This window comes from Macaca fascicularis, chromosome 16 (assembly GCF_037993035.2).
Source record: "Macaca fascicularis isolate 582-1 chromosome 16, T2T-MFA8v1.1".
Classification (NCBI taxonomy): domain Eukaryota; kingdom Metazoa; phylum Chordata; class Mammalia; order Primates; family Cercopithecidae; genus Macaca; species Macaca fascicularis.
The window spans coordinates 88,214,491-88,239,957 of record NC_088390.1 but is presented as its reverse complement, the minus strand read 5'-3'; the positions used below and the strand labels follow the sequence as shown (position 1 = coordinate 88,239,957).

At 55.0% G+C, this 25,467-nt stretch overlaps 1 protein-coding gene across 1 annotated transcript; it reads left to right on the top strand.

The window, feature by feature from the left end:
- Positions 1-5,123: 5,123 nt before the first annotated feature.
- P4HB (prolyl 4-hydroxylase subunit beta) lies at positions 5,124-24,806 on the top strand. The gene is made up of 11 exons (XM_005585264.4): positions 5,124-5,338; positions 6,264-6,470; positions 11,485-11,618; positions 11,796-11,933; positions 20,562-20,666; positions 20,845-20,970; positions 21,346-21,546; positions 21,979-22,099; positions 22,229-22,410; positions 22,749-22,835; positions 23,876-24,806. The coding sequence occupies exons 1-11, from the start codon at positions 5,188-5,190 to the stop codon at positions 23,954-23,956; spliced, it is 1,533 nt and encodes a 510-aa protein (XP_005585321.2). The 5' UTR covers positions 5,124-5,187; the 3' UTR covers positions 23,957-24,806.
- The last annotated feature ends 661 nt before the right edge of the window (positions 24,807-25,467 follow it).

The window sequence follows — 25,467 nt, the reverse complement described above, 5'->3', positions numbered from 1 at the left end:
TTTGGGAGGCTGAGACGGGTGGATCACGAGGTCAGGAGATCGAGACCATCCTGGCTAACATGGTGAAACCCCGTCTCTACTAAAAAATACAAAAAAAAAAAAAAGTTAGCCAGGTGTGGTGGTACGTGCCTATAATCCCAGCTAGTCAGGAGGCTGAGGCACGAGAACCGCTTGAACCTGGGAGGCGGAGGTTGCAGTGAGCCAAGATTGCGCCACTGCACTCCAGCCTGGGCAACACAGCGAGACTTTGTCTCAGAAAAAAAAAAAACAAAAAAAAAACAACTAACCAATATTTAATGGGTCCCTTCTCCAAGCCTGAGACTCCCTAAAGGATGTCTGGAGCACCTGTGATGATCCAAAGAAATGCCAACCACAGGAGGGCCCTGACCCCCAAGGGCACACTCCTCGAAGGGCCTGGGCATGAGGTGAACACAGCCCATCTTCTCACCCGAGGGTTAGAAGGCACATGAGCAGGCCTCAGGAAAAGGGTAACAGCCCTCTACAGGTGCCCAGCGGAACCAGCCTGCATTCTTGGGGGCAGGACCCATGCCCTGCACATTTCCATCCACTGAACAACCCCCATAGAGGAGGGCATCTCAGGCCATCGCAGACCAGGCTTCCTCCCTCCAGCGTTCCCAGAGCCCACTTTTCCTGCACCTGTTGGGTTGGTGTAGGAAGCCAGTCCAAGGGCAGAGGCACCTTAAGAGGACACTCTGGGCAGCCATGGCATCCGTCTAAAATACTGTGATTCGGCCGGGCGCGGTGGCTCAAGCCTGTAATCCCAGCACTTTGGGAGGCCGAGACGGGCGGATCACGAGGTCAGGAGATCGAGACCATCCTGGCTAACACGGTGAAACCCCGTCTCTACTTAAAAATACAAAAAACTAGCCGGGCGAGGTGGCGGGCGCCTGTAGTCCCAGCTACTCGGGAGGCTGAGGCAGGAGAATGGCGTGAACCCGGGAGGCGGAGCTTGCAGTGAGCTGAGATCCGGCCATTGCACTCCAGCCTGGGCGGCAGAGCGAGACTCCGTCTCAAAAAAAAAATAAATAAATAAATAAAATAAAATAAAATAAAATACTGTGATTCGGCTGGGCATGCTGGCTCACACCCTAACCCCAGCGCTTTGGGAAGCTAAAGAGAGGAGGATCCTTTGAGGTCAGGAGTTCGAGACCATCCTGAGCAACATAGCAAGATTCCATCTTCAAAGAAAAAAATAAAAATGCTGCCATCTATCTAGGTTAGTTCTGGTTGGGCACCCTGGTTTTCATAGAAGGATGTCAGGCCAGCCACAGCCACCTGGGCTGAAGAGCAACCTTGTCCTCTGCTACTCTGGCCAGGCCTTCACCAGCACTGAGGTGTGTTCCACTGGCCCAGAGCCAGCCTGAGATTTCTCCATGGCCACTGGGATCCTCGCCTGGTCCGTGTGCCCTGAGACTTATCCACAGCCACTGGGATCCTTGCCGGGTCTGTGTGCCTTGAGTATTCTCCACGTGGTCCCAGTTCTCACTGTCTGTGAACACTTTTCCTTTTTATTTCACTGTATGCTCTAGACTAAGCTGCCGCCAAACCATCACAAGCTAATCAACATTATGTTAGTCAAATCTCTTCACTCTTTCCCCAACAGTGGACAAAACACAAGCTCCAATATTTAGGCATCTGAACTCTGACCTCGTACCTAGATGTGGTGGTACACAAATGTGGGGTGGGGTTTTTTGTAAGATACAGGGTCTCTGTCACCCAGACAGAAGTGCAGTGGTATGATCATGGCTCACTGCAGCCTCAACCTCCCGGGCCCAAGCTGTTCTCCTGCCTCACCCTCCCAAACAGCTGAGATTATAGGCAGGCAACACCATGCCCAGCTTGTCTCAGGCCCCAAATTGTGGTCTGTAAAACAGCTCACAGCAACCACAAAAATGCTGGAAGATAGTGCAGCAACCCGAAGCAATTTCCATCTGTCCAGAGGGCAGAAGGGACCGTGCCTGCAATCAAAACGAGCTCTGAAGAAATGGTGTTTCCCGAGTGGGCTCCAGGCCAGTGCTCAGCGAGGCACATACTCATATTCCTTCTAGGCCAGAAAATCACCCAGAGGAAGCAGACAGTTCTCCCAGCAGTTACAACCTATGCCTCTGACTGACCTTTGCTCCGCTGGCACTGGGGGGAGGGGCACAGAGGACCCAGTCTTGACCACAAGGAACTCACCTTCTAGGGCAGGGAGTTCCCTGTGTGAAGGATGAGAAGCATGAACAACTGATCAACAAACACAAACTCTCAAAGTACAAAAGCAACTTACTCTACGTTTTACCATTTCAAAAGTCAGGATGCTATTGCAGTCAATGTGTATACATTTAACGTGGGAGCATTTCCCTTTTCCCTGCCAAATTTCAACTTTAAAATCAGTGGTGGTGCTGCTTCCCAGCGGAGGAAAGTGAGGGGAATGGAGAGGGCAGGCACCTGGGGAAAAGGAGAGCAGCAGGTTCCAGGCAGTGAGGGAGAGGGTGGGCTGCCAGTGTCCAACAGTAACAAAATGCAGACCTTCTATGTAATTTTAAAGTTTCTAAAAGCCACATTAAAAGATAAAAGAGGAGGCCAGGTGCGGTGGCTCACACCTGTAATCCCAGCACTTTGGAAGGCAAGGCAGGTGGATCACCTACGTCAGGAGTTCGAGACCAGCCTATCCACATGGTAAAACCCTGTCTCTACTAAAAATACAAAATTAGCTGGGCGTGGTGGCAGGTGCCTGTAATCCCAGCTACTCAGGAGGCTGAGGCAGGAAAATCGCTTGAACCCGGGAGGCGGAGTGAGCCAAGATTGCCCATTGCACTCCAGCCTGGATGACAAAACGAGACACTGTCTCAAAAAAAAAAAAAAAATATATATATATATATAAGAGTAAACAAATATTATTTTTTGAGACAGGGTGTCTACCTGTTACCCAGGCTGGAGTGCAGTGGTGGGATCATGGCTCACTGCAGCCTCAGCCTCCTGGGCTCAAGTGATTCTCCCACCTCAGCCTCCCAAGTAGCTGGGACCACAGGTGCACACCACAGCGCCTGGCTAATTTTTTTTTTTTTGAGACGGAGTCTCGCTCTGTCACCCAGGCTGGAGTGCAGTGGCCGGATCTCAGCTCACTGCAAGCTCTGCCTCCCGGGTTCACGCCATTCTCCGGCCTCAGCCTCCCGAGTAGCTGGGACTACAGGCGCCCGCCACCTCGCCCGGCTAGTTTTTTGTATTTCTTAATAGAGACGGGGTTTCACCGTGTTAGCCAGGATGGTCTCGATCTCCTGACCTCGTGATCCGCCCGTCTCAGCCTCCCAAAGTGCTGGGATTACAGGCTTGAGCCACCGCGCCCAACCATGGCTAATTTTTTAAATGTATTTTTTGTAGAGACAGGGGGCGGGGTCTCACTATGTTGCCCAGGCTGGTCTCGAACTCCTGGGCTGAAGGGATCCTCCTGCCTCGGTCTCCAAAGGCGGTGGGATTACAGGAGTGAGTCACACAGCACCTGGCCTCAATATTATTATGTAATCCAACGTATGTATACAGAGTATTTCAACATGTAGTAGTCAAAGTAATTAACGAAATACTGTACCTTGTGTCCCCCAGCCCCTACACGCACATTCAGTCTTATTTTTTTTTGAGACGGAGTCTTGCTCTGTTGCCAAGGCTGGAGTGCAATGGCATGATCTCGGCTCACTGCAACCTCTGCCTCCCGGGTTCAAGCGATTCTCCTGCCTCAGCCTCCGGAGTAGCTGAGATTACAGGCGCGCGCCATCAGGCCCAGCTAATTTTTGTATTTCTAGTAGGGATTTCACCACGATCAAGCCGGTCTCGAACTCCTGACCTCGTGATCCGCCTGCCTCGGCCTCCCAAAGTGCTGGGATTACACGCGTGTGCCATCGCGCCCGGCCCTGCACACTCAGTCTTAGAAGTCTGATGTTCACTGCGCACTCACAGCCCGTCCCGAGTGGACTGGCCACATTTCAAGTGCTCGGGAGCCTCGGTGGCGGGTCGAGTCGGGAGGCAAACCCAGCTGCTGCCTTCAGAGTGAAGCAGCACCCAGGGTATTTCCACAGCTGTATAACGGCTGGGAGGTCTCCTGAACCGACCAGAGCATCTGAGAAGCACTAGAGTAGGGACAGCTTCACAGGATTTGGCAACCAGTGGGAAGGGAGGGAAGAGATCGTACAGGGCAAAGGGCCGCTCCCTGAAGGCCTTAGCCGGGAGGACCTTTCCTATGGCCGCTCAACGCAGGGGCAGCGTCTTCCTGGGGCCTGGGAGCCGGCAGGTCCCCAGCGCCCACGTCCCGCCCCTCCCGCCCGTCTCTCCAGCCCCATTCTCGTAACCCCCCGTCCCTGTGCTCTCATCCCCTCCGAGGCGTCCTCGACCTGTGCGCACGATTCCCGTGCCAAGGCCCTGCCGTCATGCCTCGGTGGGTGTTTTGCGTGACCTCGCGGAGCGCGTCGGACCGCGCCGGATATCACAGACCGAGCCCACCGCCGCCCCTAAGCAACGGACCCCACCTTCCAGGGCCGCCGCCGCACGCTTGACACGCGCGCCGGAAATTACGTCACCCCAGCTTCCGGCCCGGGGTCCAGGGGGCGTGCCAGTTGGGTACGCGGTCCAGTCAGAATGCAACACGAGGGGTTTCGGAGGCGCAGCCGCAGCTCCGCCCCTAGACTGGGAACTCCGCCCCACTGCCACGTTCGACGAAGGAACGCGCAGAGTGCGCGCATCCCTTGGCCAATCAGGAGGCGCAGAGCTCCGGCTACCGAAAGTGGCAGCCATTCCAGACCCGTAGAAGGTGTGGAAGAAAGCCACCAATTAGAAGCCAAGGCAGAAAAAGTTCTCGTCGGCAGCCAATGAAAGGCTAAGAAAGACAGCGAGCGCGAGGTCCTCGGCCAATCCCGGGCGAAGGCCAGGGAGGCCTCAGGAGCGTTTCCGAATCCGGGGCCGGGCCTAGTGTGAGTGTCCAATCCGAGAGCGTCAAAGACGAGCCTCGAAGTCCGCCGGCCAATCGAAGGCGGGCCCAGGGGCGCGTGCGCGCCGCGGCCAGCGCGCGCGGGCAGGGGGGCAGGCGCGCCCCGGACCTAGGATTTATAAAGGCGAGGCCGGGACCGGCGCGCGCTCTCGTCGCCCCCGCTGTCCCGGCGGCGCCAACCGAAGCGCCCCGCCTGCTCCGTGTGCGACATGCTGCGCCGCGCTCTGCTGTGCCTGGCCGTGGCCGCGGCCGCCCGGGTGTACGCCGACGCCCCCGAGGAGGAAGACCACGTCCTGGTGCTGCGGAAAAGCAACTTTGCGGAGGCGCTGGCGGCCCACAAGTACCTGCTGGTGGAGTTCTGTGAGCGCCGGGCCTGGCGGGCGGGCGGGCGGGGCTCGGGGCCGTCGGGCCAGGCTCTGGGACGCAGGCACGGCCCGGCCGCCCCCGGGGTCGGGATCCTCGGCGCGCCCGGGACTGAAGGGCGCCCTTCTTGGCCGCCTTGGGGGCCGTGTCCGGGGTTTCTCGGGGATGAGAGCCTGGCTGGGAGCCGGGGGGCCGTCCAGGTACGCGCCCTGCGCACGGCAGTATCTTCCTGTTAGTGCGAGAAGAACAGGAGCGACCTGTGTGAGCCAGCAGAGCAAGCCAGGGTCCAGCCCTGCCGAGTCTTCCCCGGGGGCCGACCCGGAAGGCGCCCCGCTCCTGCCCACCCCACCTTCACCTTGCCACAGTAGTCATTCCGATGGTGTCTCGGACGAGAATCCGAAGTCTTCCTCACGTCCATAAGGATTTGAGCTCTGTCCCTGGGGTGGGAATCTTGTGCCGGACACAGTTGCTAACTCTGTTGACAGATCGTCTTATTCCCGCACTCTAAGCAACTCAGGGCCTGTGTGCACGGGTGTGCATCCCGTACTCACAGCCAGTGCTGGTACAGGCCGCCACGTTCACGTCTTCACTTTTGTCTGTACTCTTAAAGGGAAATTCTAGGGAGACCCTTGCCTTGGTTGCCTACAGGTAATAAGAAGTCAGCAACCATTGAGAGGCTTGTCTTCCTGTGCTGACGGTGACATAGCAGAGTGGGCGCTGGTGTTGGTTGGTAGTGGTTTGTCGTTCACGGCCTCTGTCCTGATATTGCCCAAGAGCACCAGGCTATCAGCTCAGCCTTGTGCGTTAGGAGGGGTTATCTTGGTGAGTAGATAAGGTTTTTATGAAGGGAAGTGCCAGAGGAGAAAGGGAAGCAGTGCCGAGAAATCAAGGCTGCTTTCTAGCATCTCATTTCCGCTTCCAGATGCCCCTTGGTGTGGCCACTGCAAGGCTCTGGCCCCTGAGTATGCCAAAGCCGCTGGGAAGCTGAAGGCAGAAGGTTCCGAGATCAGGTTGGCCAAGGTGGACGCCACGGAGGAGTCTGACCTGGCCCAGCAGTATGGCGTGCGCGGCTATCCCACCATCAAGTTCTTCAGGAACGGAGACACGGCTTCCCCCAAGGAATATACAGGTGTGGCTGTGGCACTGCCCTTGAACTGTCTTTAGAGAGGGACTGGTCTGCCGGCTTGGAAAGGCACAGGCAGTAGTCTGAGCGGTGGGGAGGCCGGGTTCCAGAGGCTTGGAGGGATCCCGTTCCTCAGGCCGGGTTCTCCTGTTGTGTCCTGAGGGTCCTGTGAAGAAAGTTTTCATCCTGGAAGAACCTTCGAGTGGAGAACCTGTCTTGTCTGGTGCCACTCTGGGGTCGGCTGACTGAGGTCTGTCTGGAGACTGACTAGCGAGGAGAGGAGACTGGTGCCTTTCTGGCCACATGGGCTCTTTGTGCTGCCCCTCTTCCTAGGAGCAGCAGCATAGCTGTAGTTCTTGGGGTGACACCTGCTAGCTATTGTTTGGAGCGTGCCAGCTGCCGCGCCATGTGCTTGGGTGATTTCTCCTTGCATCCTCTCTGTGAGGCAGGCCTTTCCCAGACAAAGGGCTGAGGCTTAGAGCAGCTGAGTAACAGCATTGTGCCTGTCGGTAGCAGACCTCGAATCCAAGCCCACCCGCTCTGTCTGTAGCACAGGCCCTCAGCTGCTCATCTGCCACCTCTGAAGCTGCCTTCGTGGAGGCCGAGCCCCTGTGTAGCCAAATCAGTGACTGTGGCAAAAGAAGACTCATCTGTAAAACGAGTTCTGTGGCACGTCAGATGCACATGATGGGCGGCCCGAAAGCAGTTCATTCTAGTGTTAGCAGGGTTGTCCCCTTAAGCAGGTGTGCCCTGTCCTGTTCTAGTGGCAGCAAACTCTGTGGTTGCCTCTCACTTGGCTGTTTTCATGTTCTCTCTTTTTTTTCTTTTATTTTCTTTTCTTTTTTTTTTTTTTTTTTTTTTTTGAGACAGTCTCGCTCTGTCACCAGGCTGGAGTGCCGTGTGATCTCTGCTCACTGCAACCTCCGCTTCCCGGGTACAAGTGACTTTCCTGCCTCAACTTCTTGAGTAGCTGGGGCTACAGGTGCCTACCATCAAGCCTGGATAATTTTTGTATTTTTAGTAGAGATGGGATTTCACCACGTTGGCCAGGATGGTCTCAATCTCTTGACCTCTTGATCTTCCCTCCTCGGCCTCCTGAAGTGCTGGGATTACAGGCGTGAGCCATTGCGTCCGGCCTAATTTTTGTTGTTTTTTTTTTTTTTTTGAGACGGAGTCTTGCTCTGTGCCCCAGGCTGGAGTGCAGTGGCACGATCTCGGCTCACTGCAAGCTCCGCCTCCCGGGTTCACGCCATTCTCCTGCCTCAGCCTCCCGAGTAGCTGGGACTACAGCCGCCCGCCACCACGCCTGACTAATTTTCTTGTATTTTTAGTAGAGACGGGGTTTCACCATGTTAGCCAGGATGGTCTCGATCTCCTGACCTCATGATCCGCCCGTCTCGGCCTCCCAAAGTGCTGGGATTACAGGCTTAAGCCACCGCGCCTGGCCCTAAATTTTTGTATTTTTAGGAGAGATGGGGTTTCACCATGTTGGCCAGGATGGTCTCAATCTCTTGACCTCGTGATCTGCCCGCCTCGGCCTCCCAAAGTGCTGGGATTACAGGCGTGACCCACCACGTCTGGCCTAATTTTTGTATTTTAGGAGAGATGGGGTTTCACCATGTTGGCCAGGATGGTCTCGATCTCTTGACCTCGTGATCCCCCCGCCTCAGCCTCCCGAAGTGCTGGGATTACAGGCGTGATTGATGTTCCCATTTTTTACACGTTGACTTTTGGAATGCGAAGTGCTCTGTGCAAAGTCGCCGTGGTTCTGTCACTAACACTCAGGTTTGCAGATGAGATGAGCACTCCTAAATCCACTTGTTACTGGTGACCGTCTTGTTAGCACTGGCAGAATCCTTCTACATCTGAATGGGGTTTTCCCCGTTCGGACCAGGGAGTCAAGTTCTTTTTTTTTTTTTTTTTTTTTGAGACGGAGTCTCGCTCTGTCGCCGAGACAGTGCAGTGGCCGGATCTCGGCTCACTGCAAGCTCTGCCTCCCGGGTTCCCGCCATTCTCTTGCCTCAGCCTCCCGAGTAGCTGGGACTACAGACGCTCGCCACCTCGCCCAGCTGTTTTTTTGTATTTTTTTACTAGAGACGGGGTTTCACCGGGTTAGCCAGGATGGTCTTGATCTCCTGACCTCGTGATCCGCCCGTCTCGGCCTCCCAAAGTGCTGGGATTACAGGCTTGAGCCACCGCGCCCGGCCAGGAGTCAAGTTCTAAGAGGGAAAGGGTCAGCATTCCTTAGCCTCAGTCTCCCAGGAGGAGTAGGTTTCTTCTCTGTCGTTTTATTGCCTTTGGTGGCATAAAGTGTGTCATCTTCCTAGTCTGGGAGACACGTAGAGTGGGCCCTTGGCGAGAACTTCTGAAATGCCTGGGATAAGTTAGGAGGCGGGAGTTAGGTGGACTAGGTGTCAGCCTGTTCCCACAGGTAGAAAAACTGGTACTGAGTTTTGAGTTACTGACCACCTCTCTAAGATGAGGCCTCGTGTCAGACTCCTGGGTGAGAACATGTGTGTTTGATTAATGTACATGTCAAAGAAAATTTAGAAAATGCGGAGCAGGTTGGGCGCAGTGGCTTATGCCTGTAATCCCAGCACTTTGGGAGGCTGAGATGGGTGGATCCCCTGAGGTCAGGAGTTCAAGACCAGCCTGGCCAATATGGTGAAACCCCATCTCTACTAAAAATACAAAAATTAGCCAGGCATGGTGGTGCACGCCTGTAATCCTAGCTACTCGGGAGGCTGACACAGGAGAATCACTTGAACACGGGAGATGGAGGTTGCAGTGAGCTGATCTCGTGCCACTGCACTCCATCCTGGGCGACAGAGTAAGACTTCGTCTCAAAAAATAAAAATTTAGGCCGGGCGCGGTGGCTCAAGCCTGTAATCCCAGCACTTTGGGAGGCCGAGGCGGGTGGATCACAAGTTCAGGAGATCGAGACCATCCTGGCTAACATGGTGAAACCCCGTCTCTACTAAAAATATAAAAAACTAGCCGGGCGTGGTGGTGGGCGCCTGTAGTCCCAGCTACTCGGAGGCTGAGGCAGGAGAATAGCGTGAACCTGGGAGGTGGAGCTTGCAGTGAGCCGAGATTGCGCCACTGCACTCCAGCCTGGGCCACACAGCAAGACTCCGTCTCAAAAAATAAATAAATAAATAAAATAAAATTTTAAAAATGCAGAGGACCAGCCTGGGCAACATGGTGAAACCCTGTGTACAAAAAATAGAAAAATTAGCTGGGGCAGGCCAGGTACGGTGGCTCACGCCTGTAATCCCAGCACTTTGGGAGGCTGAGGCAGGCAGATCATGAGATCAGGAGATCAAGACCATCCCAGCTAACATGGTGAAACCCCGTCTCTACTAAAAATACAAAAAATGAGCCGGACGTGGTGGTGGGCACCTGTAGTCCCAGTTACTGGGGAGGCTGAGGCAGGAGAATGGCGTGAACCCAGGAGGCGGAGCTTGCAGTGAGCCAAGATTGCGCCACTGCACTCCAGCCTGGGCGACAGAGCAAGACTCCGTCTCAAAAAAAAAAAAAAAGAAAAATTAGCTGGGGCTGGGCACAGTGGCTCATCCCGGTAATCCCAGCACTGGGAGGCCGAGGTGGGTGGATTGCTTGATCCCAGGAGTTTGAGACCAGCCTGGGCAACATGGCAAAACCCCATCTCTACAAAAAATAGAAAAATTGGCCAGGCACGGTGGCTCACGCATGTAATCCCAGCACTTTGGGAGGATGAGGCGGGCGGATCACAAGGTCAGGAGTTCAAGACCAGCCTGGCCAACACAGTGAAACCCTGCCTCTACTAAAAATACAAAAATTAGTTGGGCGTGGTGGCGGGCTCCTGTAATACCAGCTACTTGGGAGGCTGAGGCAGGAGAATCACTTAAATCTGGGAGGAGGAGGTTACAGTGAGCCAGGGTCGTGCCACTGTACTCTCCAGCCTGGGCGACAGAGGTAGATTCTGTCTCCAAAAAAAGAAGAAAAAGAAAAATTTGTCGGGTGCAGTGGCTCACCTCTGTAATCCCAGCACTTTGGGAGACCGAGGCAGGTGCATCACCTGAGGTCAGGAGTGAGACCAGCCTGGCCAACATGGGGAACCCTGTCTCTACTAAAAATTAGCCGGGTGTGGTGGTGGGCACCTATAATCCCCAGCTACTCGGGAGGCTCAGGCAGGAGAATTGCTCAAACCCGGTAGTGGAGGTTGCAGTGAGCCGAGATTGCACTATTGCACTCCAACCTGGGCAACAAGAGTGAAACTGTCTCCAAAAAAAAAAAAAAAAAGTTAGCTGGGTGTGGGGGCACATGCCTGTGGTCCCTGCTACTTGGGAGCCTGAGGTGGGAAGATTGCTGGAGCCCAGAAGTTCGAGGTCGCAGTGAGCCATGATCACGCCACTGCACTCTAACCTGGGTGACGGACCAAGACCCTGTCTTCCAAAAAAAAAGGTTGGGATTGGTGGCTCATGCGTATAATCTCAGCACTTTGGGAAGTCGTGGTGAGCAAAGTGCTTGAGCACGGAAGTTAAAGACCAGCCTGGGCAACATGGCAAAACCCCTTCTCTACAATAAATACAAAAATGAGCTGGGTATCATAGCATGCACCTGTACCCCAGCTACTTGAGAGGCTGAGGTTGGGAAGATTGCTTGAGCCCATTGGGGGGAGGCTGCAGTGAGCCAGGATCCTGCCTTCAGCTGGGTAACAGAGTGAGCCCCTGTGTCAAAAGAGAAAACAAAATGCCGAGAGATCAGAGAAAAAAAATGAGTTTGTGATCCTGTTATTCATAGAGAGACTCATCCTCTTTCCTCCCCACTCGCCATAAACACAACCACAGTCTCATATACACTGGGGTTTAGGAGGCGGGCCGATGACACCAGACCTCTTCCGTGGTGGGAAAACATCTTGCTTAGGGTGAGTCAGGTGTCCTCAACCTGGCTGGCAGAGAGTAGAGACAGGAACAGGCCCAGCAGGGCGGGCGGCACTCCCTGTTTGAGAGTGGAACCTACATTTGTTTGGGGTTAGCTGGCAGAGAGGCTGATGACATCGTGAACTGGCTGAAGAAGCGCACGGGCCCGGCTGCCACCACCCTGCCTGACGGCGCAGCTGCAGAGTCCTTGGTGGAGTCCAGCGAGGTGGCTGTCATCGGCTTCTTCAAGGTAGAGACCAGAGCGTCATTCCAGTCTTTCTTTTTTCTGTCATCCATTGAGGAGGGGTCCGCGGCTACGGCTGGCAGTTCTGCATGTGTCCCCCCCGGGCCCAGGCATTACAGGGTCTGCCCCTACTGCATGGTGCTGTGGGCTTGTGACTACCTCTGCTTTTCCCTCCTCGTTCAGGACGTGGAGTCAGACTCTGCCAAGCAGTTCTTGCAGGCGGCAGAGGCCATCGATGACATACCATTTGGGATCACTTCCAACAGTGACGTGTTCTCCAAATACCAGCTCGACAAAGATGGGGTTGTCCTCTTTAAGAAGGTGAGTGGGCCCAGGCAGCTCTGCCCGCGTTAGTTCCGGGATTGGTCTGCAGAGGGTGGCGTTGCTCTCCTTATCATTAAGGGAACCTTGCTCCTGGCACCTTTGGCCCAATAGGTATGTTCTGCAGCTTTGCCAAGTTGGGTTGTAGGCAGCACTGACACCTGTGGCCTTTGCATTCAGCTGTGGGCCCTCTGGCCACTCTCCTGCCACAGCCATCCCAGAAGAGCTGCTTTTGACTTAGTTTTTTTTTTTTTTTTTTTCCATTTAGGATAAAACATGTAACAACATTTACCTTATTTATTTATTTATTATTTTGAGACGGTGTCTTGCTCTGTTGTCAGGCTGGAGTGCAGTGGTGCAATCTTGGCTCACTGCAACCTCCACTTCCTGGGTTCAAGCGATCCTCCTGCCTCAGCCTCCCAAGTAGCTGGGACCACAGGTGTGCACCATGCCCAGCTAATTTTTTTTTTTTTTTTTTTTTTTTTTTGAGACGGAGTCTGGCTCTGTCGCCCGGGCTGGAGTGCAGTGGCCGGATCTCAGCTCACTGCAAGCTCCGCCCCCCGGGTTCCCGCCATTCTCCTGACTCAGCCTCCCGAGTAGCTGGGACTACAGGCGCCGCCACCACGCCCGGCTAGTTTTTTGTATTTTTTTTAGTAGAGACGGGGTTTCACCGTGTTCGCCAGGATGGTCTCGATCTCCTAACCTCGTGATCCGCCCGTCTCGGCCTCCCAAAGTGCTGGGATTACAGGCTTGAGCCACCGCGCCCGGCCTAATTTTTGTTTTAGTAGAGATGGGGTTTTACCATGTTGGCCAGGATGGTCTCAATCTCTTGACTTCATGATCTGCCTGCCTCAGCCTCCCAAAGTGCTGGGATTACAGGCGTGAACCACTACACCCAGCCCCATTTGCCCTTTTTTTTTTTTTTTTTTTTTTTTTGAGACGGAGTTTTGCTCTTTTTGCCCAGGCTGGAGTGCAATGGCACGATCTCAGCTCACCACAACCTCCGCCTCCTGGCTTCAAGCGATTCTCTTGCCTCAGCCTCCCTAGTAGCTGAGATTATAGGCATGCACCACCATGCCTGGCTAATTTTGTATTTTTAGTAGACACAGGGTTTCTCCATGTTGGTCAGACTGGTCTTGAACTCCCGACCTCAGGTGATCGACCCACCTCGGCCTCCTAAAGGGCTGGGGTTACAGGCGTGAGCCACCGCGCCTGGCTGCCCTTTTTTTTGAGATAGGGTTTCTCACTCTGCCACCCAGGCTGGAGCGCAGTGGTGCAATCTCAGCTCACGGCAACTTTGTGCTTCCCAGGCTCAAGTGATCCTCTAACCTCACCCTCCTGAGTAGCTAGAACTACAGGCGCCCGCCACCACGCCTGGCTAATTTTTTCTTTTTTTTTTTTTTTTTTTGAGACGGAGTCTCGCTCTGTAGCCCAGGCTGGAGTGCAGTGGCCGGATCTCAGCTCACTGCAAGCTCCGCCTCCCGAGTAGCTGGGACTACAGGCGCTGCCACCTCGCCTGGCTATTTTTTGTATTTCTTAGTAGAGACGGGGTTTCACCGTGTTAGCCAGGATGGTCTCGATCTCCTGACCTCGTGATCCGCCCATCTTGGCCTCCCAAAGTGCTGGGATTACAGGCTTGAGCCACCGCGCCTGGCCTAATTTTTTCATATTTTTGTTAGAGACGGGGTTTCACTGTGTTAGCCAGGATGGTCTCCATCTCCTGACCTCGTGATCCACCCGCCTCAGCCTCCCAAAGTGCTGGGATTACAGGCGTGAGCCACTGTGCCCGGCCTTCTTTTTCTTTTTTTGAGACAGAGTCTCACTCTGTCGCCCAGGCTGGAGTGAGTGGTGCGATCTCGGCTCGCTGCAAGCTCCGCCTCCCGGGTCCCGCCATTCTCCTGCCTCAGCCTCCCGAGTAGCTGGGACTTCAGGCGCCCGCCACCAAGCCCAGCTAAATTTTTTGTATTTTTAGTAGAGACGGGGTTTCACCGTGTTTGCCAAGATAGTCTTGATCTCCTGACCTCATGATCCACCCACCTCGGCCTCCCAAAGTGCTGGGATTACAGGCGTGAGCCACCAACCCGTTCACTTTCTGTAGTCAGCACTGAGCATCCAGCACTCCTTGGGACCGGGTAGGAGGGAGGGTGGAGCCTTCCTAGAGTGTGGTGTGGGTGGGTCAGGACGGCTTGTTTCCACGTCCTTGTTCTTGTCACTTAGCTGTTTTTGCAGCCACTTCCTCAAGAGAACTCAAGACAGTAGATGCTCTTCACCAGGAGATGTTTTCCTGACGTTCCTGAAAGGAAGAGGGTTTTTCTAAATGACACAGTCACCACTGCAGGGTGCCCAGGAAACTAACATCTAACTAGAAAAAGCCAGTGTGGTGTTGGATAAAGTTGAGGGAAGCAAAGGTCTTTTTAGAGCTTTTATTAGAAAGAAGATTCCAGGCCGGGCGCAGTGGCTCACACCTGTAATCCCAGCACTTTAGGAGGCCGAGGTGGGCGAATCACCTGAGGTCGGGAGTTCAAAACCAGCCTGACCAACATGGAGAAACCCCATCTCAACTAAAAATACAAAATTAGCCAGGCGTGGTGGCACATGCCTGTAATCCCAGCTACTCGGGAGGCTTAGGCAGGAGAATTGCTTGAACCCGGGAGGCAGAGGTTGCGTTGAGCCAAGATCATGCCATTGCACTCCAGCCTGGGCAACAAGAGCGAAACTCCGTCTCAAAAAAAAAAAAAAAAGAGCGAAGGTTCCGAGTCTTGTCTTGAAACTTGGGTTCTGGGGGAGACTTTCTCCAGGGCCCATGAAACTTGCGAACCCTGTTTTGTCACACAGCCCACAGCTCCTTCAGTGCCCTGGATGTCTGGAGTGGCCGTTTGGACTCTATGGACAGTTTGGTGGTCATGTGTCCGCGAAGGCGGGAGGGCAGTTTCGTTGCTCTTGCCTGCCAGGGCTCACACGTGGCCATCCATGTGGGCTCCCCACAGGTTACCATTCTGCCTCGATTCTCTGGAGTCCACTAGAGCTGGGCACAGACAACCCCACTTGGGTCTGATGCCAGTTGGTGGGTGGTGCTTTCTTGCCCACCGAAGGTGGCCCAGGTGTCTGTGATGGTGAATGTGGTGGTTGCAGGCAGAAGCCCGGCCCCCTGTGCTGTGCACACAGTAGGGGCTGCACTAGAAGTCAGAGCTCGCCCCACAGCTGAGAGGATGAGTCCAACTTGTTCCTTTTCCTCCAGGCTATTAACTTCCATCCCTCAAAGTGAGTGAGGTCTTCCTGTGTGTTCACTGGCCACAGTGGGCAGCCTGGCTGAGTCAGGTGCTCTTGTGTGGCCCGCTGTTGCCTGCTCTTCCCTTCCTTCCCTATCGGGCGCTGCAGCCCAGGAAAGCCTCTGCGGGGGCCGCTGGTCACTGGGACCATGGGTGTGAGAGCTGATATTTCGTTTTGTCTTCTCCACCAGCCGGCAGCACTGGGCCTGTTGTTGTTTGAGAAAGGATCTTGCTCTGTTACCAGGCTGGAGTGCGGTGGTACAATCACAGTTCACTGCAGCTTCGACCTCCTGGGCTCAAGCAATCCTCCCACCTCAGCCTGCTGAGTAGCTGGGACCACAGGTGTGCGCCACCACACCTGGCTATTTTTTAATATTTTTGTAGAAATGGGGTTTCACCGTGTTGTCCAGGCTGGTCTCAAACTTCTGAGCTCAAGCAATCCTCCTATCTCAGCCTGCCAAAACATTGGGATTACAGGTGTGAGCTACATCACCTGGCCTGCATTGGGCCTTTCTGTGTTGTTTGTCACTGTGGCCTGGCAGGGCTGGCCTCCTGCTGCTGTGCCCTGCTAAGGGGACCAGTTTCCCTTACCACAGTAGACCATGATCGAGTGTGATGTGGCATCTCTGCTGAAACGATGGCAGCCTTGGGACAGCTGCGGCAGTGTCTCCTCCTGGCTTCTTGGCACGAGATGATGTAGGCAGCACCTGACACTCTGGAGGGAGCCGGAGACGTTCTGCAGGGCTGGGGGGGATTTTCTGTTTGCCTGCAGTTGCAGCCCAGCGTTACTCGTGGGCAGAGTGCGAGCCCACCAGTGCCACTGGGAGCCCAGATGTGATCAGCAGCTCGTGTTCCAAAGGATTCCCTCCAAGGGCCTCCTGACCTTGGCTTTTCTGCCTCTTTTTATCCACCTTTGCCCCTCTGGGGAAGATGTAGCAGGCTTGGAAGTCTCTGCCCCTCGGGCTTGGGCAGGGGTGACTGGTGCTCCTGGCCTGGTTTAGTATCAGCTCTTTGGTGGTCAGGCCCAGTCAGGGTGACCTGGGCACAGCGTGCACAAGAGCAGGAAATGGCACCTGGTTTCGAAGTAACTCTGAGGACGCATAAGGAGAAATGGCCAGTAAGAAAGGATGAGTGATTCATTTCCCCAAGTCTCATTTAAGAAGTTCGAGGGGGCCGGACGCGGTGGTTCACACCTGTAATTCCAGCACTTTGGGAGCCCGAGGCGGTAGATCACGAGGTGGTCAGGAGATCGAGACCATCCTGGCTAACACGGTGAAACCCCATCTCTACTAAAAATACAAAAAATTAGCCGGGTGTGGTGGCGGGCACCTGTAATCCCAGCTACTCGGGAGGCTGAGGCAGGAGAATGGCATGAACTCAGGAGGTGGAGCTTGCAGTGAGCCGAGATTGCGCCACTGCACTCCAGCCTGGGCGACAGAGCAAGACTCTCTCTCAAATGAGGGGAGGGTACCAGGCTTGGTGGCTCAGACCTGTGATCCCAGCACTCGGGGAGACCAAGGCAAGAGGATTGCTTGAGGCCAGGAGTCCGAGACCAGCCTCAGCAACATGGTAAGACCGTCTCTACAAAACATAAAAGTAAAATAAATTTTTTTAGCTGGATGTGGTGGCTCATGCCTGTAATCCTAGCACTTTGGGAGGCCGAGGCAGGCGGATCACTTGAGGTCGGGAGTTTGAGAACAGCCTGACCAACATGGAGAAACCCCATCTCTAATAAAAATACAAGATTTGCCGGGCATGGTGGCACATGCCTATAATCCCAACAACTTGGGAAGCTGAGGCAGGAGAATTACTTGAACCTGGGAGGCGGAGGTTGCAATGAGGCAAGATCGAGAACATGCCATTGCACTCCAGCCAGGGCAACAAGAGTGAAACTCCATCTCTAAATAAATAAATAAAATTTTTAAAAAGTCGTTCGGGCCAGGTACGGTGGCTCACGCCTGTAATTCCAGCACTTTGGGAGGCCAAGGCAGGCGGATCACCTGAGGTTGGGAGTTCAAGACCAGCCTGACCAACATGGAGGAACGTCGTCTCTACTAAAAATACAAAATTAGCCAGGTGTGGTGGCGTACACCTGTAATCCCAGCTACTTGGGAGGCTGAGGCAGGAGAATCGCTCTAACCCGGGAGGCAGAGGTTGCAGTGAGCCAAGATCCTGCCACTGCACTCCAGCCTGGGCAACAAGAGTGAAACTCCATCTCAAAAAAAAAAAAAAATTGGGGGCCAGGCTCAGTGGCTCACGCCTGTAATCCCAGCACTCTGGGAGGCCAAGGCAAGTGGATCACCTGGGGTCAGGAGTTCGAGACCACCCTGGCCAACATGGTGAAACCCTGTCTCTACTGAAACTACAAAAATTAGCCAGGCGTGGTGGCACATGCCTATAATCCCAGCTACTCGGGAGGCTGAGGCAAGGAGAATCGCTGGAACTAAGGAGGTGGAGGTTGCAGTGAGCCAAGATCACGCCGTTGCACTCTAGCCTGGGTGACAAGAACAAAACTCCATCTCAAAAAATAAAAAAAATAAAATAAATTTTTAAAATAAAAATGTAGTTCAGAGGGAATGATGGAAGGCTCACCCAAAATTCTCACTTGAAGAGCCTCAGCCCAGGAGCACCTCTCTGAGCCTGAGCCGAGGCCACATCCTCAGCTGCAGACTGACCCCTCGTGGTTGGGCCGCCACAGCCTCTCCATCTTGTGGCCTGAGGACTGACTCCCTGAAGCTGCCTCACATTATTAGGGATCGCCAGAGCCTTACGGGCATGTGGATTGTGCCTTTCAGGATCTGTTGTATTAGAAACTAGAACTAAGAATGTAAAAAATGTTTTTGTTTCTTCCATTTTATTTTTTTATTTAATTTATTTTTTATTTTTTGAGACAGAGTCTCACTCTGTTGCCAGGCTCAAATGCAGTGGCGCGATCTTGGCTCACTGCATCCTCCGCCTCTCAGCCTCCCAAATAGCTGGGATTACAGACACCCGCCACCATGCCCGGCTAATTTTTGTATTTTTAGTAAAGACGGGCTTTCACCATGTTGCACTAGGCTGCTGTGAAACTCCTGGCTTCAGGTGATCCTCTCAGCCTCCCAAAGTACTAGGATTACAGGCGTGAGCCACCACGCCCGGCCTGTTTCACTCTTGTCACTCAGACTAGAGTGCAGTGGTGCGATCTCACTGCAACGTCTACCTACCAGGCTCAAGCAGTCCTCCTGCGTCAGCTTCCCGAGTAGCTAGGATTACAGGCAGGTGTCACCACACCCAACTGATTTTTGTTTTTGTTTGTTTGTTTGTTTGTTTGAGACGGAGTCTCGCTCTGTCGCCCAGGCTGGAGTGCAGTGGCTGGATCCCAGCTCACTGCAAGCTCCGCCTCCCGAGTAGCTGAGATTACAGGCGCCCGCCACCTCGCCCGGCTAGTTTTTTGTATTTTTTAGTAGAGACGGGGTTTCAACGTGTTGGCCTGGATGGTCTCGCTCTCCTGACCTCATCATCCGCCCGTCTCGGCCTCCCAAAGTGCTGGGATTACAGACTTGAGCCACTGCGCCCGGCCGTATTTTTTTTTTTTGAGACAGAGTCTTGCTCTGTTGCCCAGGCTGGAGTGCAGTGGCACGATCTTGGCTCACTGCAATCTCCACCTCCTGGGTTCAAGTGATTCTCCTGCCTCAGTCTCCTAAACAGCTGGGATTATGGATGCGCACCACCACACCCAGCTAATTTTTTGTATTTTTGGTAGAGTGGGGGTTTCACCATGTTGGCCAGGCTGGTCTCACACTCGTGAACTCAAGTGATCCACCTGCCTCAGCCTCCTAAACTTCTAGGATTACAGGTGTGAGCCACTGCACCCGGCCCTTTTTTTTTTTTGAGACAGTTTTGCTCTTGTTGCCCAGGCTGGGGTGCAGTGGCGCGATCTCAGCTCACCGCAATCTCCGCCTCCCGGGTTCAAGCCATTCTCCTGCCTCAGCCTCCCAAGTACCTGAGATTACAGGTGCCCACCACCATGCCCAGCTTATTTTTGTATTTTTAGTAGAGATGGAGTTTCACCATGTTGGCCAGGCTGGTCTCGAACTCCTGGCCTCAAGCAGTCCACCCATCTTGGCCTCCCAAAATGCTGGACTTAACAGGCGTAAGTCACTGTGGCCAAGTTAATTTAAAAGAATAATCATCCCATTACATGTTATCATAAATCACACCTTTATGGAAACTAATTTTTCCCAGACAAAAACAATTTACTGCTAAGTGGTGTTTTAGATTCCTCCAGCAGGATCCTCCTCTCCCGCCCTCCCGCTGTTGCGACACCACACAGCCAGCAGCCTCTGTGGATCTGTGCCGCAGCACGTGAGCGGGAGAGTGCAAAGGCTAGAGAAGTGTGAGTGTGAAAACAGCTTTGACCGGTGGGGCGCGGTGGCTCACGCCTGTAATCCCAGCACTTTGGGAGGCCAAGGCAGGTGGATCATGAGGTCAAGAGATCGAGACCTTCGTGGCCAACTGGTGAAACTATCTATTAAAATACTCCATCTCTACTAAAAATACAAAAAAAAAAATGAGCCGGGCGTGGTGGCGGGCTTCTGTAGTCTCAGCTACTCGGGAGGCTAAGGCAGGAGAATCACTTGAACCCGGGCGGCGGAGGTTGCAGTGAGCCAAGATCGTGCCACTGCACTCCAGCCTGGGCAACAGAGTGAGACTCTGACTCAAAAATAAATACAAAAGAAAATAGCTTTGGGCTGGGCGCAGTGGCTCAAGCCTGTAATCCCAGCACTTTGGGAGGCCGAGACGGACAGATCACGAGGTCAGGAGATTGAGACCATCCTGGCTAACACGGTGAAACCCCAACTCTACTAAAAAACACAAAAAAAACTAGCTGGGCGAGGTGGCGGGCGCCTATAGTCCCAGCTCCTCGGGAGGCTGAGGCAGGAGAATGGCGTAAACCCAGGAGGCAGAGCTTGCAGTGAGCGGAGATCTGGCCACTGCACTCCAGCCTGGGTGACAGAGCGAGACTCCGTCTTAAAAAAAAAAAAAGAAAATAGCTTTGACCACATGGGTGCCCTGAAAGGGTTGGGGGCCCTGGGGATGGGCCACACTTCAAGGGTTGCTGGAACCACATGCACCAGGCTCAAGTTGTGGATGTAAAACCAGCTGTTGAATTCACTGGCAGCCATAAGGCCGTGGCCAGAGCCAGTCTGGCTGTCAGGGAACAGTCATGTCCTATACCCATTGCTGGGATCTGTGGCTCGAAACGCCACAGGAGGGCAGGGCTGCTGGCTGTTGTGACTTCCCACATCCAGGGAGATGCGGGCCCGGGGGCTGTGCTCCTGGCAGCAGTGCTCAGTCAGGGCCCCCTTTCTGTCCACAGTTTGATGAAGGCCGGAACAACTTTGAAGGGGAGGTCACCAAGGAGAACCTGCTGGACTTTATCAAATACAACCAGCTGCCCCTTGTCATCGAGTTCACCGAGCAGGTGCGGCTCCCTTGCTGCCATGCATCCCCCAGGCTGGGGACGGGGAGGAGTGGGTTGGGGGTAGCATGAGGCTCCTGGTCACCACTGCTGTCCAGCATCTAGCATTGGAGGCCGTTGGGAGAACATTCCGCGTTAACAGCGTGTGACTCAGACCCAGTAACTGAAGTTTATAACACAGACAGCCCCGAAGATTTTTGGAGGTGAAATCAAGACTCACATCCTGCTGTTCCTGCCCAAGAGTGTGTCTGACTACGGCGGCAAACTGAGCAGCTTCAGGACGGCGGCCGAGAGCTTTAAGGGCAAGGTGAGCTGCTCCTCCGGGTGGCTCGTGGGGCGGTGCCAGGGAGCAGTACGACTCTTCCTAAGGTGACAGAAGTGTGGGGCCTTCCTGAGGCTGCCTCCTGGACCAGACCAGGCACCCGATTCAGGAGAGCCTGGATGTAGATGAGGGGCCAGCCAGGCCAGACCTCTGCTCCCAGTCACCTGCTGGTCTGGTTGGGCAACCCCAGAGTCCAGGTTGGAGGAAAGGCACCAGGGGCATGATCTGCTTCCAAGCGAAGTCAGGGCTGGAGGCAGAGGCTAGCCTGCCAGCCGTCTCCCGCACCGTCTGAGTGACGTCAGGGCTGGAGGCAGAGGCCAGCCATCTCCCTCACCTGTGCAACCTCCTTTTCTCCCCCAGATCCTGTTCATCTTCATCGACAGCGACCACACGGACAACCAGCGCATCCTGGAGTTCTTTGGCCTGAAGAAGGAAGAGTGCCCAGCCGTGCGCCTCATCACCCTGGAGGAGGAGATGACCAAGTACAAGCCCGAATCGGATGAGCTGACAGCAGAGAGGATCACAGAGTTCTGTCACCGCTTCCTGGAGGGCAAAATCAAGGTGCGGGCGCATCCCGGGCCAGGGCTGCCCCCCAGATAGAGCTGCCACCTTAGGGGGTCTGGGCTCTCAGTGTCCTGGGCTTCATCCTCAAAGTAAGGTCTTCAGATAAGAGGACGGAGCCCAAGATCGTGTGAAGACCACTATTGTCACACCCTTGGGGACCTGTAGGAGCCCTCTTGTTGACACTGCTGGCCCAGATGCTCCTCAGGGAAGCCTCCTGGCGGGCGAGGGTGTGGCCTACGTGGGCTCATTGGGCCCAGCCCACTGGCTCAGCCTTCTCTTCCTGGATTCTTGGCACTGTTGGCTTCTGCGGCTGCCATCTTGGTGATGCCAAGGGCAGCCGTGCACCTCAGCCAGGCAGGGGTGAGGGTTGTGGAGCTCTGTGGTCCCCCAGGCGGCACCGCCCCTCACGGTGCCCTGCCTGCCCTCCAGCCCCACCTGATGAGCCAGGAGCTGCCGGAGGACTGGGACAAGCAGCCTGTGAAGGTGCTTGTTGGGAAGAACTTTGAAGAGGTGGCTTTTGACGAGAACAAGAACGTCTTCGTGGAGTTCTGTAAGTGCTGCCCCTTCAGCTTCCCAGGTCTGTGCCCCCAGGGCACGCGGGAGGTGTGCGGACTCCCGGGGAAGCGTCTGCCAGCGACTTTGTGGTCCAGGACACACCCTAGAACTCCTTTCTTTTCAGATGCCCCGTGGTGTGGTCACTGCAAACAGTTGGCTCCCATTTGGGATAAACTGGGAGAAACGTACAAGGACCATGAGAACATCGTTATCGCCAAGATGGACTCGACCGCCAACGAGGTGGAGGCCATCAAAGTGCACAGCTTCCCCACACTCAAGTTCTTTCCTGCCAGCGTCGACAGGACGGTGCGCCTTCCCTCTAGATGGGGCCGGGGCGGGCCCTGGGAAGAGCGATGGTCTCCACGCCAGCCTGGGTGCTGCTTTGTCTGGAAGGAGCCTGGGGCTAGTTGGGTGGAAGAAGAGCTGTGGGAGCTCCTTCAGAAGCACCCACCTTTTTTTCTTTTTTGAGAGAGATGGGATCTCACTATATTGCCCAGGCTGGTTTTGAACTCCCAAAATGCTGGATTCCAGGCGTGAGCCACCGGGCCGGGCCTGCTCTGCCTTTCTCTAGGGAGGAGGAGCCAGTGCTGGGAGATTGGTTCTGGGCCAGGACCAGCCCCTGCACTCATCCCTGTCTTCCACAGGTCATCGATTACAATGGGGAACGCACACTGGATGGTTTTAAGAAGTTCCTGGAGAGCGGTGGCCAGGATGGGGCAGGGGATGATGACGTGAGTGGGGTCACAGCCCTGGGCCGGTCTCTGGGATTCAGCCCCGCGGCCCCATGGGACATGCCCACTTGGGCTTGGCTTGTGATGAGAACGGTGCTGTCGGAGGCACGTCTGTGCAGCCAGGGCTCTGGGGCTCCACACCTCTGCCCAGCAGGGCAAGGGATGTGCTCCCAGCGCTCTGCTGAAACAGCTCTCCCTGGCCAGCACTTTAGGGGGCGAGGTCAAAGACATCTTAAAAACCAGATTTTGCTTAGAAAACCTTTTCAGACGCGTGGCACCGGTTCCTCACACGCTGCTAACTTGGACTCACATGTCCATCCCCAGCCCGCTGGCGGAGCCTGGGCACAAGGGAGCAGACATGGGTCTGACGCCCTCAGGAGCTCAGTCCTGCCTGTCAGCACGTGGCCAGCAGCAGTGGTGACTCTGCTGGAGAAGCAGGAGGGCTGGTGTTGGGAGGATGTGGCAGGGGCAGGGTGCTTGACCATGGTGAGGGAGATGAGGGCATGGTCAGTCTAGGCTGGCAGGGCCTGCTGGGAGTGCTGGTGCACAGTGGGAGCTGGAAACACCCTGCCCAGGCGGGGGACGGAGGCCGGCCCCTTGTGCTGCCTGTGGTCTGTCGCTGGCCAGAGCCTGAGGGTTGGAAGTAGAAGGGTCACGCCAGCGGTGACTGCCTGAACATCATGCTGGGGCTATTGTCCCTGCCAAGATGTGAACTCTCTGTAGGCTCCATGGTGCCAAGCTGGGAGGCACACATATGCCTGCCATGCCCAGTGGAAGGGTCCGAGGCTGAGCTGGGACTCCCAGGGTTCCTGACACAGTGGGGGCTCTGATTCATCCTGCTATAGGTAGAAATCCCCCAGGCCTCACTCTTCCTGGGAAGACCCCGTGTATCTCGTAAAGACCAGGGTTGGCTGCTCCAGTGGCCGGTGGCCATGTCCAACGTGGCCGGCTGGTCCCCAGTGGGAGCATCGTGGGGTGCTGGGTGCCGGCAGCCTCAGCCGTTGCAGCCAACGTGTCCCCCACCTTTTCCTGTATCCCAGGATCTCGAGGACCTGGAAGAAGCAGAGGAGCCAGACATGGAGGAAGATGATGATCAGAAAGCTGTGAAAGATGAACTGTAAGACGGAAAGCCAGACCCGGGCGCTGCCGAGACCTCTCGGGGCTGCACACCCAGCAGCAGCGCACGCCTCTGAAGCCTGCGGCCCTCATCTGAAGGAGGGCGTCGCCGGAAACCCAGGGAACCTTTCTGAAGTGACACCTCGCCCCCACACACCGTCCATTCACCCCCGTCTCTTCCTTCTGCTTTTCGGTTTTTGGAAAGGGATCCATCTCCAGGCAGCCCACCCCGGTGGGGCTTGTTTCTTGAAACCGTGATGTACTTATGGGTCTGTCCAGAGTGCTCGCTGGAGTGTTCAGAGTCTCGCTGCCTCCCTCCTGCGGGAGGTTTCTGCTCTCTTTGAAAATTCCATTTGTGGGATTTTTAGACATTTTTCGACATCAGGGTATTTGTTCCACCTTGGCCAGGCTTCTTTGGAGAAGCTTGTCCCCCGTGCGGGAGGGATGGAGCCAGACTGGACACGGTCACTCAGCACCGCGTGCAGTGTTGCCATGACTGATCATGGCTCTTGCATTTTTTGGGTAAATGGAGACTTCCAGATCCTGTCAGGGTGTCCCCCATGCCTGGAGGAAGGGCTGGTGGCTGCCAGCCCTGGAGCCCAGCACAGGCCTAGGCCTTCCCCTTCCCTCAAGCCAGGGCTCTGCATCCTGTCGTGGGCTCATTGCTTGTGACCACTGGCCTCTCTACAGCATGGCTCGTGGCCTGCTTGAGGCAGAACCAGGACCCTTGACTCCCAGGCGGGGAGGTGGCCAAGGATGCTGGAGCTGAATCAGACGTTGACAGTTCTTGAGGCATTTCTAATTCACAATCTGGAATTGAACACATTGGACAAATAAAGTTTAAATTTTACCACCTGTTCTTGCCTCGGGTTTATGATCTCGCCAAGCCTGGGGAGCTGGGCTGGAATGCTGACGCCAAGGCCATCTGCCAGGCCTTGGTGGGGTCACTGGCGTTGAGAGGCCGCGCCCCTGGAGCGAGGTGCAGATGCAGAAACAGGCGCCGTCTCCCTGCCTGCCGGCTGCTTCACCTGGACTGTGATGGGGCTTCTGTGATTCTGGACCCTGGATGTGGACATGGGTGGAGCCACCCAGCCCCACGTGATGCTCACAGACTCCAGGTCGTTCCCTCCCATCCCTGCCGTGGAGTGACGAGAAATCAGGTGGACTCAGGCTTTAAGGGCGGATGAGAGGAACAGGGTGTCCCGCTTACCACTAACCCTTCACACGATAAAGGCTGGACTGGGCGCAGGGACGCGCGCCTGGAATGCCAGTGTTGGCGCAACATGGGGAGACCCCGTCTCTACGAAAAACTAGAAATTAGCTGGGCATGGTTTGCACCTACAGCCCCAGCTACTCGGGAGTTTGAGGCAGGAGGATCGCTTGATCCTAGGAGGTCAAGACTGCAGTGAGCCGAGATCAAGACTAGGAGGTCAAGACTGCAGAGTGAGACCCTGTCTCTAAAAAGAAGAATCTCCTGGTCTTTTTTTTTTTTTTTTTTTTTTGAGACGGAGTCTCG